Here is a 14509-nt window from a genome sequence, read left to right as displayed (position 1 = left end):
AGACCTTATTGCTCTCTACAACTGCCTGAAAGGAGGTTGTGGTGAGGTTGGGTTGGGCTCTGCTCCTGTGTAACTAGCGATAGGATAAGAGAGAATGGGCTTAACTTGTGCCAGGGGAGGTCCAGGTTGGATATTTAGGAACAATTTCTACTCTGAAAGAGTGGTCAAGCACTGGAACAGGCTGGACAGGGAGGTGGTGGGGTCACCACACCTGGAGGTGTTCAAGAAATATTTAGATGTTGTACTGAGGGACATGTTTTAGTGGGAAATATTGGTGCATGCTGCCCTTTCATTTAGATTTAAAGTGGCTCTCATTATATCTAACACTTCATTTTTAAAAATTCTGAATGAAGGTCACTTTAATTTGGAGTTAAAATTTCTAAATACAAGCTTTATGCTGTTTAACAAATCTTACCTAATTAGGTTTTATTTGATCTGGGTTAATTTCTTGCAACTTTTCCCTGTCGGTAATTTTCATATGCAAAAAGAAATAATCTATGTTTGGTATTAACATATCCTGTAAATTCACACTGTTTTACTTGGCACAAAAATATAGTGCTTTAAAGTCCCCGCTGCAAAGCAGTCTGCATTTTTATTAAGAATTACTGGAGCAGAGTGGGAATATATAGTAAGAAGAATTGGTAGTCAGAATGGTTAAATCCTTTGGTCTCTATCTCATTTTAGAGGCTATTTATTAACACAGTAAATAAAGTCAGTTTTATGCAGATAGAGTGAGACCATAGCAGAATTCAGCAGTCCTAAGGAAATGTGTTAGCACGACTACACATCAAAAGCACAAGGAAAAAAATCTGAGCTGCTTCCCTTTCTGAAATAAGGACAAATCAGGACACGTTTGGAGAGAGACTGCAAGGGAGAAAATGGAATTAACCATGTGCTGCAAATGCAGGATGCAAGGGCATGCACAGTGAGTGCATAATGAGCACCTGAATCTGTGATTCTCTGCAGTGTTTTCTCATAAAAGCATTTCAAACTACTCCAGTTTGACTACTTGAGTCAAAGCATAACGGATCAGATCCTGTTTACTTGCACGTATCCTTGGGTAGCTCAAATATGTGTCTCATTTGCTTACCTGTATTCTATCTATTTCTTACATAAAGTGTCAAAGGCAGCTATTAGGTTAAAGAAGATGGAGAACAGATCCAAAGATCTGACTGAAAAAAAGATCAAGAGTTTTCAGAGCTTTTCTGAGGGAGCTAATGGATGTGTTTATGAGGTTTCTGCTGTGCTGGAGTATGTAGGGTCAGTCCTGTAGGATGCCAAGCTCTGCTTGGAGCATGGGGCTCAGGGGAACGTGGAGGTCTGCTCACGGATCTGCACATATGTTCTCAGCTCGAAAGAAAAGTGAGTCCATGGGCTTACCCAACATTGAAAAAGTAAATCCTGACGACTGTCCAAGCGGTGATGAACACGGAGGGGGCACCTGGTGAGAGGAGAGATGGTGTTATTGTCACAAATCATTATGCATGTTTTCACCACTGCTCCTCACTCCGTGATAGTCTGCCTGAGGAGAGCGTTCCTGCTCCATCTGCGTGGTCACTTTTTCCCTCTTTGTTTGTTGTCTTTGATTAGATTTAGATTGGAAACATCCCAGGTAGGAAAGGTCTCTTTGTTCTGTGTTAAGCACAGTATTCTTTATTAACAGTGATTTCCAAATGCAATGGTAGTGCAAACAGAACAAGTATGTCCAAGTTATTAATTCTTGCATAATCCATTTCAGATCCACCACTGATGCTTTTGCAAATGATGGATGGATGAATGAAAGTCCAAAACTCCTTCCAGTACCTGTCATTGCCCTTCCTCACCCAAAGAACCTCAGAACACATTACCAATGCAAAATATTTCCTTTGATTTAAAATCATGCATTTCTCTTTAAGATCTTTCAGAGGCACTGTGCTGAAAAGACCTCTGCACAAGCCAAGTTTAAAGAAGGTCTGACCTGATGCATCTGAAACCAGGCCTGCTGACATCACCTCTCCTTACACTTATAGCATGGAGAATTGCCTCTCTTCTGCAGTGTGAACTCAAGCGTAACTCCTGTCACTTTCAATGGAAGTTACTGTACAGCTAACTGATCAAACCCTGAGTCCAGGCATACCCTTGCAAATGACACAAATGCTTTTTTCTCTTCCTTTTCAAGATTATTCCCTGCTCTAATTATTTCTCAGTTTCAGCTACTGAGAGTGCAGAACAGAAAGCCTTTTTGCCTTGCTTATACATACATCTCCAGCTAAATGGGTTACGATGTCTTTGGAGAAAGAAGAGAAGTCTATCTAGTAGGGTTAATTTGCATAAGTTAGTATTTCAGCTCTGGGCAGCCTTGTGAAGTTTCATTTTGTCTTCTTTCCCTTTCCCTTTCCCTTTCCCTTTCCCTTTCCGTTTCCCTTTCCCTTTCCCTTTCCCTTTCTCTTTCCCTTTCCCTTTCCTCTATCTCTTCCCTTTCCCTTTCCCCTTCCCCTTGTCAGGATAGCTATTGAGCCTGATCTCAGTAAGGCAAGAAGAGCAAAGGATTGTAGAGTCTGGATGAATCCAGCAGTCCTGCTTAGTTCATCCTTACAATTTAAGAACAGCGCACGATGCAACATTGGGATCCCAGTCAGGATCAAATAGGGGTTTCAGTCCAAAAGTCCTTTAAGATACTGAGGTGCTCAACTATCAATGAATTGAGCACAAACTAAGCTCTTAAATAATTGTGAAGGTTAATGCTCTTAAGCTCCTCTGACCACTGGGGATTAAATTGCTGTTAAAAATGCCTGCCAGGGTCACCTCCTGGTATTCAGACCTAAGAAGATGCATACCCCAGCCAATTAAGATGTACCACCAGAAGTACTTCCTCTCTGAAAAGAAGGAGATGACCAACAGGGTGTGAAGATACAACCCTTCCACCAGCAGCCAGAAGAAGTTGGCCATGACGCAGTACTGGAAGAAAACCATCATGGCTTTGCAGCCTACCTGGAAGAGAAGAAAGGAAGAAACAGTGGTGATCTGTAGCACGTTTCCATTGTGAACACCCAAAATTCCCAGTAAACCTTGCCCTATGTGTAACTCTGAGATCGCTTTTTTTGCAGCCCGTGAAGGCCTTATAGGATAAGCTTCATGTGAAGAGCCAAAAGGCCTGCAAAGCCTGAGCATGGACAGGCTCAGGCTGCTTGGCAGGTGTCAACCAACACATGAGAGTGCGGTTCTGAACTGAGATCTACCCAGTGGCTCATTTATGGTGCAACCCACAAAACCCTGATTCAGGGTGATGGAGGTGATCTGCACTTGAGAGGAAACGAGAAGAGGCGATCATTTTTTGTGTTACTTTTGCCACCAAAGTCATTATCTTGATGGACATCATCTCGAGTGACTTGAACATCATGGTCCCCCCATCATTCATAGTGGAGCTGCCTCTCTGAATCCATAGAAATGAAGTCTCTGGTGAATAAACTGATTACCCAGGTTAAATAAAAATAACAATAATGATAAAAAAGTAGCTCTTGAAAACAAAATCCAATCATAATCACCCCATGGCCTGGCAGCTATTGCAAAAACTGAATGGGTCTGACAAAGGACTTTGAAGAAAGTCAAGTCTACAAAGAATTGAGAATGCTCAGTTAAGAAAAGAAGAAAGGACAATACATCTTTTTTAAGTAAAAAGAAGAGGATTAGAAGGGAAAAGAGGGTAAACGCTAATGAGCATGGACAGATTAGATTGAAATGGAAGGAAAGAGCTGAAGTGAGGAGGAGGACTGCTCTTTCTTGGAAAATAAATAATTAAACACAGCAACTTGCAGTGAAGTCCTCACTGCAGCTCAGAATTAACACTTACAGGTAATGGGAACAGTCACCTAAGAAAAGAAAAACGAGAAAAAAAAAGTGAATAGGAAATTTCTCTCCAGCACTCAATGGCCAAAACCACTGCAAAACACCTGAAGGTTGAAATCAGCTGCCCAAAGAGCTCTGTTAGCACCAGCCATTGGCCAGCACCATTCTACAGACTCATTTAGAGGAATGCATCAGTTGCATTGTTAATTATATCCACATTGCTTAACCATCCCTGAGATGTACAGCAATAGCTACATTGGCTTCAGTGGGTCTGCTTGGGTTATACCCTGCTCTTTTTGGGCACGAAGTTCTGATTAGCAGCTCCTCCTTGGTGCTCTGCATTTGCACCATGGTGAATTTAGAGCAATAATTGATTTGCACGAGTGACAAGCTCACACATCCCCCCGCTCCTCTCTCCTGCTGAAAACAGTTGCTATGAAACATGATGGTTTAAAAAAAAAAAAAGGCATAAAAAGTGCTTTCTCGATGCCATATGTTTGGAGAAAGACTTGTCCCCACTGATTGCTCAGAATTAACTCACCCCTCCCCTATCACCCATTGGTATGTTGCACTGGGGTCCTCACGGGCTCCTGCTTATCAGTTTATATGCATATCAGCCGCCTGCTGCAAGGCAGATGGCACAAGCAGAGACTTGCTGCAGGGTGGCGATGGGGGAAAGTGGTGGCAGAGCAGGCACTTCACTTCCAGGCAGGGAAGGTAACAGTGAGATGAGCTGACAAGGGCTTGGGATGTGTCATCCTCCTCCCTAGATCATCCCTCTGCTCTTTGTTTTTTTCCCTGCCTCTGTGTGCGTATGTGTGTGACACTCATTCCTTTCATCCAAAGCCTGGGCCATCTGCAGCCAGAGGGGATTTGCTGGTGGGAGTGCACTCAGCAGCATTTAGGAGCTCCCAGTTGAGATGTGAGTTTTAGGGGAGCAAAATAGGATGCATCTCAACCACGTGCTCCTCAAACGTGAATTTGCTTTGGGGAATGAATTTTGGGGAAACCTTTCTGGATGGCTGTGATGAAGGGATGCAGAGGCATGAGGCTGGAGCATGTCATAAAATCATAGAATGGCTTGGGTAGGAAGGGACCTCAAGGATATTAAGCTCCAACACCCCTGCCACAGGCAGGGCCACCAACTTCCACATTTAATATTAGACCAGGCTGCCCAGGGCCCCATTCAGTCACAAGGCACTGGGACAGTGTACAAGACCAGGAATGACAACTCACAGAACTCCTTTCTTAAAGGGGCTGTAGCAGAGCAATTGCTCACTCTGTGCTGGGAGATATAAGGCTATTTGAGCAGCTGCTACTATCCCAGGCATTTTTCATTTTACCAGGAAAAAAAGATATATTTATGCATCAGAGTGAGCACAGGCTGATAATATATTGCAGTCTGAGGTCATCTGTGACTTGGGGATGTCCTGCACTGGAACAGATTTGGCATGGACCAAGCCAACACCATCACAGAATATGCTGAGTTGGAAGTCACCTATGTGGATCACCAGGGAGCCTATAGCAAAGCTATATAACCACAAGCTGACTCTATAGGTAGGACTCTTACAGCTGATACTTACAAAGTCTTCTTTTTCACTTTTTCCAGCCAGTGGAGATCCAGACAATACTGTCAAGAACATCCAAGGTGTGATCTGCCTCATCCACAGATAAAGCAGGGCAGATGTATTGTAAAAATACCTCTTTCCCCACCAACTACAGAGGGAACATGGACAGACCAGCTCAGCTGAAAACAAGACCACTGCATCAATCACCACCCACAATGATTTCTATCTTACACACTAACTGCCTGGGATTCTTGCTGTCTTTACTTACGCTGGGTAGGTTTGTGCCAGACCAAATATCCCTAAGAGAGATGCACTTCTACTGCTGACTGCAGTGCTGTTCTTCCCTTGAGCCCTCTCAGCCAGCCAGCTCAGTGACACATTCAGAAATCAGCCCTTCCTGGCTTTTGAGACATCTCATCCTTATTACATGCGGCACATTGTAATGGGGTCATTGTAATGACCCCATGACACATCAGTGTTGAAAGACCAGTAGGAATGATGTTTAGAAAATACATTTTCAGCAGGAAAAGCAGCATTACAACACTGCTTGCTCAATTTTCTCCCATCCTCTACCTCATTTGCAACCCTGCCTTCCTCTAGATGGCTTGCACTGCTTCTGTCCTCATGAGATGTTGCAGTGAGATGGTCTACCCAGCCTTTGTTGATGTCTTATTGACTCAATTAGCTCCTCTCTGCTTCCATCTTCGGGACTCCATTAGCCACAAGCTATTTGCTTTTTCCATAAAGTCTCCTTCATTTCCTCATATGCTGCTAGTCACCAACTACAGAAACCAATTCCTCCTCCAGGTAAGGAGGGACAGAAAACTTTTTGACCCCAAAAAGGTCAAAACCCTTTTTGACCACTTCTGTGCTTCTCATTAAACCCATCATAATCAGCAAGATAATTTTATCTTAATTATTTCAGAAGCTTACGTGAGGGTGAAATAAGGCATACCTTATTGCTACTGCATGGGCCAACCCTCCCTTGCGTTACTGGGCTATGTTGCAGGGCTCTGAGGACTGTCTGAAAAGGAGACAGTGCAAAATTCATCTGCTTAAAAGTAGGCTGTTTATGATCTTGTAGGCACTCTCAGGTATTGTGCTGGGCCTCCAGTTACTGCTCCACAAGAAGTGAGATCTTCCACAGGCTCTATCATTCTCCTAAGTGATGTACGATGGGGATATTCACAGGCATTTCCCTATTCACTGAAGAGAAGTTGGATTTAGATGACCTTTAAGAGTCCCTCCAAAGTCAAATGATTCTAAGTCTGCCCATCACAAAAAATCCTTAAAGGTGCTGAGCTAGCAAGCAATTCAAATATCATAGAATGGTAGAATCATAGAATGGCCTGGGTTGAAAAGGACCACAGTGATCATCTAGTTTCAAACCCCCTGCTATGTGCAGGGTTGCCAACCACCAGACCAGGCTGCCCAGAGCCACATCCAGCCTGTATGGACATATCTTACATATTGTTCTGCATGACCATCCTGGAGGACACAAGGAAGGAAGTATTTTTAAATGCAGACACATCTTTGAAATCAATTTCTATTCCTTTTCATTGTGGATGTGCAAAACACATGTATCAGTCTGCTTCCTGGTCACAGAGTACTTAGCATTCCCATTTAGCATGTATATTGGGCTGAGTGTCTGCTTTCTGGATAGGAAACAGGCCTATGACTTTCAAAGCAAGGATTCATGTCATGTGGGGCATATATTGCCCTATTAGACAAATCTTCTGTGAGATCACATTGATTTAGATACCGAGAAGCATAATCTGAAAGCTAACAAAGAAATAGAGAAGGTAGAAGAGAGCACATTTGCTTTGTAAGAGAACACCTTGCAGTTGTGTTAGGGCAAATCTTTAATAAGCCGTTGATACTTAGGAATGCAGCCAGTCCTTCCAAAAAGGAGAGGGGTGAGTAGGGTGGTTGGACTGCTGGTGTGATGCAAAGAATTATGCTTAGCTGAGAAGCTGGGCAGAGATTTTAGGATGTCAGCAGAGGGTCAAATTCAAAGTTTACTGCAATGATGGGAAAAACAACAAAGCTACTCAAAGCCAGCATGCAGCACAGAGCTCATGTCCTACAGTAGCTGCAAAAAACACAGCCCACTTAGTCAACTGGTAGGAAAAATGTACTCAAGACACAAGCAGGCTTTCTGAGATGCAGAGGAGTGTAATGGTGGAAAAAACAAGACTGAGCAATGACTACAGGCTACCACACTCTGCACTTTATACTTTAATGTTAGCCCTGATAAATACATTTTTTTTTTCTCATAAAACTGATGTAGCGACTAGCTGAGTCACCTGGAGTAATGCAGTCCAGATGCTGAAGGCAGTGATTAACACACAGTTGAATATGTTGCATTAAATACACATATATCCTACCTGTCAGTGGTAATAACTCTGTGCAAGATATCTCTGTTCATTAATATTTGCTAAGGAATGGAAGTCTCAACCAGCTCCTGAATTTGTCTAGCTCAGTATAAGCAGCTTAGCTGGACAGGAGTTGGTCTAAGGAGGTTTTGATGGAGGTGCACACACAACACACATGTGTGCGTGCACCAGCCTACTGGGAATGCAACAGAACTCAACATCAAGAGGTCAATTAACTTCACACAAACACTGCTGTGCACCAGAGATCACCACTGCACTAGCACATGTCTCCATCTGCTTCTTTACTGGGGATATGGTGTGTTATGGTTTAGGATTTGGGTTAAAGAAGTATCTAAATCTGGACAAAGAAGTACAAAGGGGCATTCTCCAGCTTCACACACTGTATAGCTGGCTTGGGAACATGTCCTGATGTAAACATTCTGCCTGACTCCCATTGCCCCAAGCGTGGGTCTCTCCAATAGGTGATCTGACCTGTCCCTCACCATGTACGAACGCTCTTGTGCAGGAATGTGACCCCCTTTGCAGTCCCTGTAATTCCCTCCTTGCACCCTCAATCACTGCATCCTCCTACAGCGTGGAACAGAACTTGAGATATTTGTGATAGGGCATCAAGACATACAGTCAGCTTAAAGATACATTCGTGTCGTCACATGCAATCCTGGATAACACTGAAGCTCCTGAGATGGTTTGTGGAGGTGGAACTATGCCCTCAGCCCAGTCCCTACTGCCTCTGGCAAAAACATGGGCTCAGATTCATCTCAATCCATCATGAAATGTGGAGGCCTCCGAATGTCCTTTAAAGTACTTGTGTCCATTCACCTGGGCTGCCACCGCTGAAGAACGAGGAACAGATTTACACAGACATTTCTGCGGGTCTCTTCGAAAGGAGACAGATGAAAACTCATTTTCTCAGTGATAGATTTATCCAGCACTTTTCTTTTATGCTGCCCGGAGGACATGACCTATCCAAAAGGCTGGGTGTTGAGTGACTTGTGTGGAAATTGCCCACAGCAACAGCTGTCCTCCCCAGCCTGGTCAAGGAGGCTTCCCTGATCTTATTTAAAAGCCTTTCTTTTTATGGATCCTACTTCCAAGACCTGGCTGGAAGATGGGGTAGCAAAGAATCATAGAATCACAGAATCATAGAATGGCCTGGGTTGAAAAGGACCACAACGATCATCTAGTTTCAACCCCCTGCTATGTGCAGGGTCACCAACCACCAGACCAGGCTGCCTGGAGTTGCCCAGAACACCTCCTGCTTTGTTGATTATGAAATTAGGATCCCCAGCCACAGGGATCAGCCTTACCCTAAATCTCCATATCTGCAATGCCATTTTAGATGCTCATGACTGAATGATAACTAAATCCAAGAGTCTTGAGCTCATTCCTGCCCCACATGCCTAAATCAGACTGAATCCCATTCCAGCTCTTCTTGCACTGAGATGTCCACCTCAGCCAATGCACAATGTCATCTATGATGAGGATGTAATAACCAGATAATTACTCTGCTTGCGTGACTATATTATATGATTAATTCCTCATCTCACTATTATCTGGACACCAGAACTCATACAGCTAATCAATTACCAATCATTTTATAACCTAAATATTGCATGCCACTATCCATAGCTCTGCATGGTCCACTGGTTTGTGTGTGTGCTGCATGGAGATGTCAGGATAGACTTAGTTTCCAAATATGTTTTCGTTTTTTATGAGGCATTTCTTTTTCCTTTTAATTTTATTTTTAATATGTAAGGTCTCTTGCTTTCCGAGACAAAAATAACCTGATAGGAAGAACAGATTTACCATACTGGCCCAAGTACTGCCTCTGTTAAAAAAGGAAGGGTGAAGATGGTGTGAGCTTTTCCCTAGGAAGATGTTGCTCACAATGGCATTATTTACAGAAACAAAAAGAAAAACTCTTTTTCCCACCCAAATGGGTCTTTTTGTTCCAACTAGAGGCTAGAGCAATCTTCTTTCAGAATTCGATCTCATAAAGAGAGCACAGGTGGTTTTTCAGTAGTGACTGCTGATCCTGGCTTAGATGTCTCATGAGGAGGTGGCAAAGACATGACCTTAATAACCTCAGATTACTTCTTGTCTCATTCCCATGCTTAAGGCTCTTATATTTTCACTACTTAGTTGGCTTTGACAGAAGAATGGAAAACTAGACAGTCTTTGGGGTCCCTTTCAGCCCAAGCCATTCTATTAATAGAGACGCCATTTCCAGACATCAACTTGGCAAACTGAAAATGCAAATATCTATCTGTTATCTCAGCCTTCTGCTACTGTGTTTAGCCTTCTGCAGAGACAATTAGGGTGATAGTCTGACCCTACAGAGGTCAACGGCAAAACCCCTTCAGGGCTTCAGGCTGGAGACCTAATTTGCAAAAAATCTGCATGACATCAGTGGGAATCTTTGAAAGAAATAAAACAGCTTCTTATTGGGTGACTCTTTTTATCTGAAAGCGAGTCCCTAGGTCAAGCCAATTCACTGAGCAATAAAGGGAAAGACAAAGTGTTAACTTACCCTGGGCATACTCAGTGTTTTGTGTAACAATAGAAAAACAAAACAAATTGGAAACAAAACCAAACAAGACAGGCTGGTGCAAAACCATTGCTTAATATCTCCCTTCTCTTTAATTGCAGTAGTAGCCTGGATTCAAAGAGATTGCTTCGGTAACTTGGATTCTGTTCCTCCTTTCCTATCAGGGAGTCTGAAAAGCAAGTCATTTTAAATACTAAACTGCTACACTGGTGATTGGGTCTACCAGCTTTCTTGGGAGATGCACGGACATTTTGGGTGCTGAGTTCTACCTGGCACTATGTTTGCCTAAAGAAATTTGACCAGAGAAATTCTTAAGAAGGCATCTGGACAGAAACAGTGTGGCTCCTGATTGGAACATACAACCTTCAGTTTGTGAGGGCCTAAATTGTCGAGTTCAAAGTAATTTCTCATCTATCAGGAATTAAAACGAAGAAAAAAAGTCTTTAAAAACCTTCAGGGGAATAATAATTTTACATCTTGATGATGGATCCTTCAGCTCCTGCTGCCCTAGAGACTTCAATACTACATCAGCTCTGAAATACATGGCAGATGGATGGACATAACTGAATTCAGAGAGGGCTCATGGTCACCATCTATCTCAGAGAGAGGCCTGAAGGAATAAGATGCCTCAAACACAGATTTTCCTTGTTAACATGCTGCTTTGCATCATTGATGCCCCAGAAACACGTGAGAGTGCTCTTAAGCTGTAGCAAAAGCAAATTAATTCAATTTATCTTAACCTTCTTTCCTCTAGGTCACAATGCATTACATTTTCAAATGTCCATCATTGCCTAACAGTACACACTGCACTACTTACCCCGTGTCATCTGTCACAAGCCAATTTATTAAGCCATTATAACCTGGATTTGTGTCTAGGCTTGTTGATTTGTCATCACTTTCATAGAGTAGAAATGGTATTTCTAGCCTGATGAGCTGAGCTGCACAACTGTATGCACGCAAACGCACTATTTCATCAAGCTATGTCTTGCCTGCTTCCAGTGTGACTGTGGAAAGATGGGCACAGCAGAAAGATGCCACTTTGTTCAATCTTATTGTCTCTTTCCTCTGCTATCATATCCACTTGCATTGAGGCTGGGCCACTGTTGACCCTGTATAGGGTATCACTTCTCTGGATAGAGTATCATTGGTCTAGCAGTAGCCAAACCAATATGGCCCCCAAAGTCCCACAAGGTAACCTTGGTTTCCCTTTGTGCTTTCACTTCCTTAATGCCAGCTGAAAGCCGGCTGAAAACAGTAAGACATTTCAAAGTTCATATCTGCTAATATGGAAGTTACATAATGCAAACTCTAATTTCTGTGCTTCCAACCCAACAAAGCACGGCAGGGTCAGATCCTCAGCTAGCAGAAACCTGGTGGACTTTATTAAAATAAATGGAACCATACCAGTTTACTCCAGCAAAAATGCAGCGCACATGATTGCACTTTATGCCTAGCCCACTTCCCACGCAGGTCTTCCTGAATACAACATAGTTGAAATCTGCAGGAAGCTCTTATGTCTGCTTTAGCTCACACAAGAAGCAAGTTTAAGCCCCGTGACTGTGATCCTCAAGGCTATTTAAGCATTTCTCGTCTGCTGAGTTTAACGGGGGTTATGTAACTGACAGCCTTTGAGGGCCTGGGCCTTTCTATTTTGTCTCTTAGAAAGATTAGTTTGATTTTTTGGTGGGGGGTGGGGAATCTTGTGAGTGCTTGTAAGATGGTGATTAGCTCTAGCTGGTCTAGCCTCCGCGTCAGATGACTCATAGTTGAGTTCAGACATAAAAATAGCATTATCTTGGTAAGTGGGGTAACTGTCCCTATTTCATGCTTATCAACTTCAGAATGATAACAGCACTTCCGAACATGTCTTCAGTGATAAAGAAAGTTGAGCACAAGTTAGCAGCTAAAGGGAGAAGGTGATCAGAGTTTTAATAGTACCCTTATTGGCAATACTGCATTGCTCTAAGGTGCTAGCAATTGACAGAGGCATAGCTGATAAGGTCAGTTCTTCAAAGGCAGTTCCTGCTTCAGAGCTCTTCTATAATACAGCTTTCCTGTTATTCCCAAGAGAAAAAGAGAAATCCAGGGGATAAATAATCCAAGCAAAACCACATAAAGCCATGTTAGAGCCTGGTCTCCAAGGTACGGATCCTTTCAAGGGCTGCAAGATATCATCAATCCAAGGAGCAGAAGGGGCATGACCTGGAGTCTGGTACTTTCAATCTCAAGGAATGGATCCCCAAATCCACAAATCTTTCTCACCTACTCAGCCTGGCAAGCCTCCAGCACCACACATCAAGCATCCAGCTCCATCCCCTGTGGCCACCCATTGTCTTCCCTTCCCAAAATGATGATTCTCGACCTTCAGTTTCTCTGACACTCACATCTCCTTCTTCCCAAACTCAGACCTCAAGCTCATGCTCCCTTCTTACACATCCTTTGGCAGAGGATCAGCAATGAGAGCTGCAAGAGTGCCAGGCACAAACTGCTGTCTCACCAATCCAGAAGGAAGCGATTGTTTGCCAGCAGTTCCACAGTAATTACCTGTGTGTGTCCTCTCCCTTTGGCATGGATTAGATGGCTTATGTCTCTTTCATAGCCATCAGTGGTGACTTGTACAGGTACAGACCTCTGCTGTTCTAGAAGAGATGATGAAACTACATTCCTGGGTGGGGTGTTTCTGGCTAGCTTCAAAATCCAAACAAGAATGTGAATAAGTCTAGGTGGATAGGCAGCCACTTCCCACGCTCACAGCTCCTGCTGGCCATGGGCAGTAAGCATCCCAAACTTCTTTACAGCCACCCATTGCTTTACAAACTCTTCATTTATTGCATTTGCCAGTAAATCCTCAGATCAACTCCAGCACTGATTTTCTAAAAGCACTTGAAGACATTACGTTTTATTTTTAGTTCTACTTACTTTGAACAACCTGGTCTAGTGGGAGGTGTCCCTGCCTATAGCAGTAGGGTTGGAACTAGGTGATCTTAAAGGTCCCTTCCAACCCAAACCAGTCTATGATTCTACTTTTGCCTAATATATTTACTATTAGATCTTGGTTAATTAAGGAGTGTAGCTTTAACCTCTTTGTCTCTTCTCCTCCTCCAATCTCCTTTCCATTTTCTGGTCCTTTTTAGGAGTGCCTCAATACCTTAGGTGAAGTGAACCTTAAAACGCTGGTGTGAGATCTGAAGGAGAATTGGCAAACACAATGACCCTATTCCTTCTCTCTGCTTTCTGGTTGTTTTTGTTTGTTTGTTTTTAAATTCTGCATATTATTTACAGGAGCATTCTCTGTTTATTTTTCTTCCCCTGTCATTGTCTTTGCAAGGAAGGTTAGACTGTAACAGTGATCAGCAGTTATGGGGGCAGCAGCAGATACGGAGATACCAGATAGCGTTAAGGATAATGCTTCATTTCTAGGTAGATGGAAATCGCTTTCTCTCACCTAATGATAAAAATGTAGACCAAGGAAATGGGTACATTAGATTTGTGTTGTGACAGTAACATCAGCAGAATCTTAAGAAGAAATCAAATGCTGTTAAAAAACTCAGGAAGAAGAAATGAAGCCATTCCATTTCAACACCCATCCCCTGAAGCCATTAAGGTGGTTCAAGTCAGACTTGAGTGGAAGAACATAGAGAGAAACGATCCACGTGAGCAGTGGCTGTTCCTTTGCTCCCTGTGCTGATCCTTGGAGTGAAAGCCAACTGTAACTGCTACCTATTAGATGGGAAGCAAGAGAGTTTCCTTCACCCTAAACAGTCAAACAAAATTGAGCAAAAAATGGACTTCACATTTGGCCTTATTTGTACAGCAGGACAGACTTTAAGGCCTTTCCTTATCTCAAGCAGCATCCTTGTGCTTGGCTGGCCTGAGAAATCAATAGACAGTGTACAGTTCTGCAGAAATGGGCTGAGCTTCTGAAACAGTGCCAGTTGATGCTTTCACACATTTTGGGGCCTGACCCAACTCCAATTAAAGTCAAGGGGAAAATTCCCATTGTCTACAGATAGGATTGTGCCAGGCTCCTCATCCAAGCCAGTCAGCCAAAGTTCATCGAATGCCAGTCCATGGTGCTGGAGAAAGGGAGTAGACATCCTTTCATCAATTTGGCCTGAGGGAACTCATGTTGAAAAATGAATTTTCCACTCTGAAAGTACGAGACATGTACA

General features: G+C 43.1%; 1 protein-coding gene across 3 annotated transcripts in view; it reads right to left on the bottom strand.

Annotated features, from left to right (window-relative positions):
- VIPR1 (vasoactive intestinal peptide receptor 1) overlaps window positions 1-14509 on the bottom strand; it is a 110492-nt gene that overhangs the window by 18480 nt on the left and 77503 nt on the right. For all 3 annotated transcript variants that reach the window (NM_001097523.2, XM_040675299.2, XM_015281047.4), the window contains 2 exons: window positions 2817-2970; window positions 1381-1441 (listed from right to left, as the gene is read on the bottom strand). In NM_001097523.2, coding sequence (NP_001090992.2) covers window positions 1381-1441; window positions 2817-2970 — 215 coding nt within the window. The remainder of the gene's footprint in view (window positions 1-1380; window positions 1442-2816; window positions 2971-14509) is intronic.

Source organism: Gallus gallus, chromosome 2, assembly GCF_016699485.2.
Source record: "Gallus gallus isolate bGalGal1 chromosome 2, bGalGal1.mat.broiler.GRCg7b, whole genome shotgun sequence".
NCBI lineage: Eukaryota > Metazoa > Chordata > Aves > Galliformes > Phasianidae > Gallus > Gallus gallus.
The sequence above is the reverse complement of the archived record's forward strand: the minus strand, read 5'-3'. Positions and strand labels throughout refer to the sequence as shown.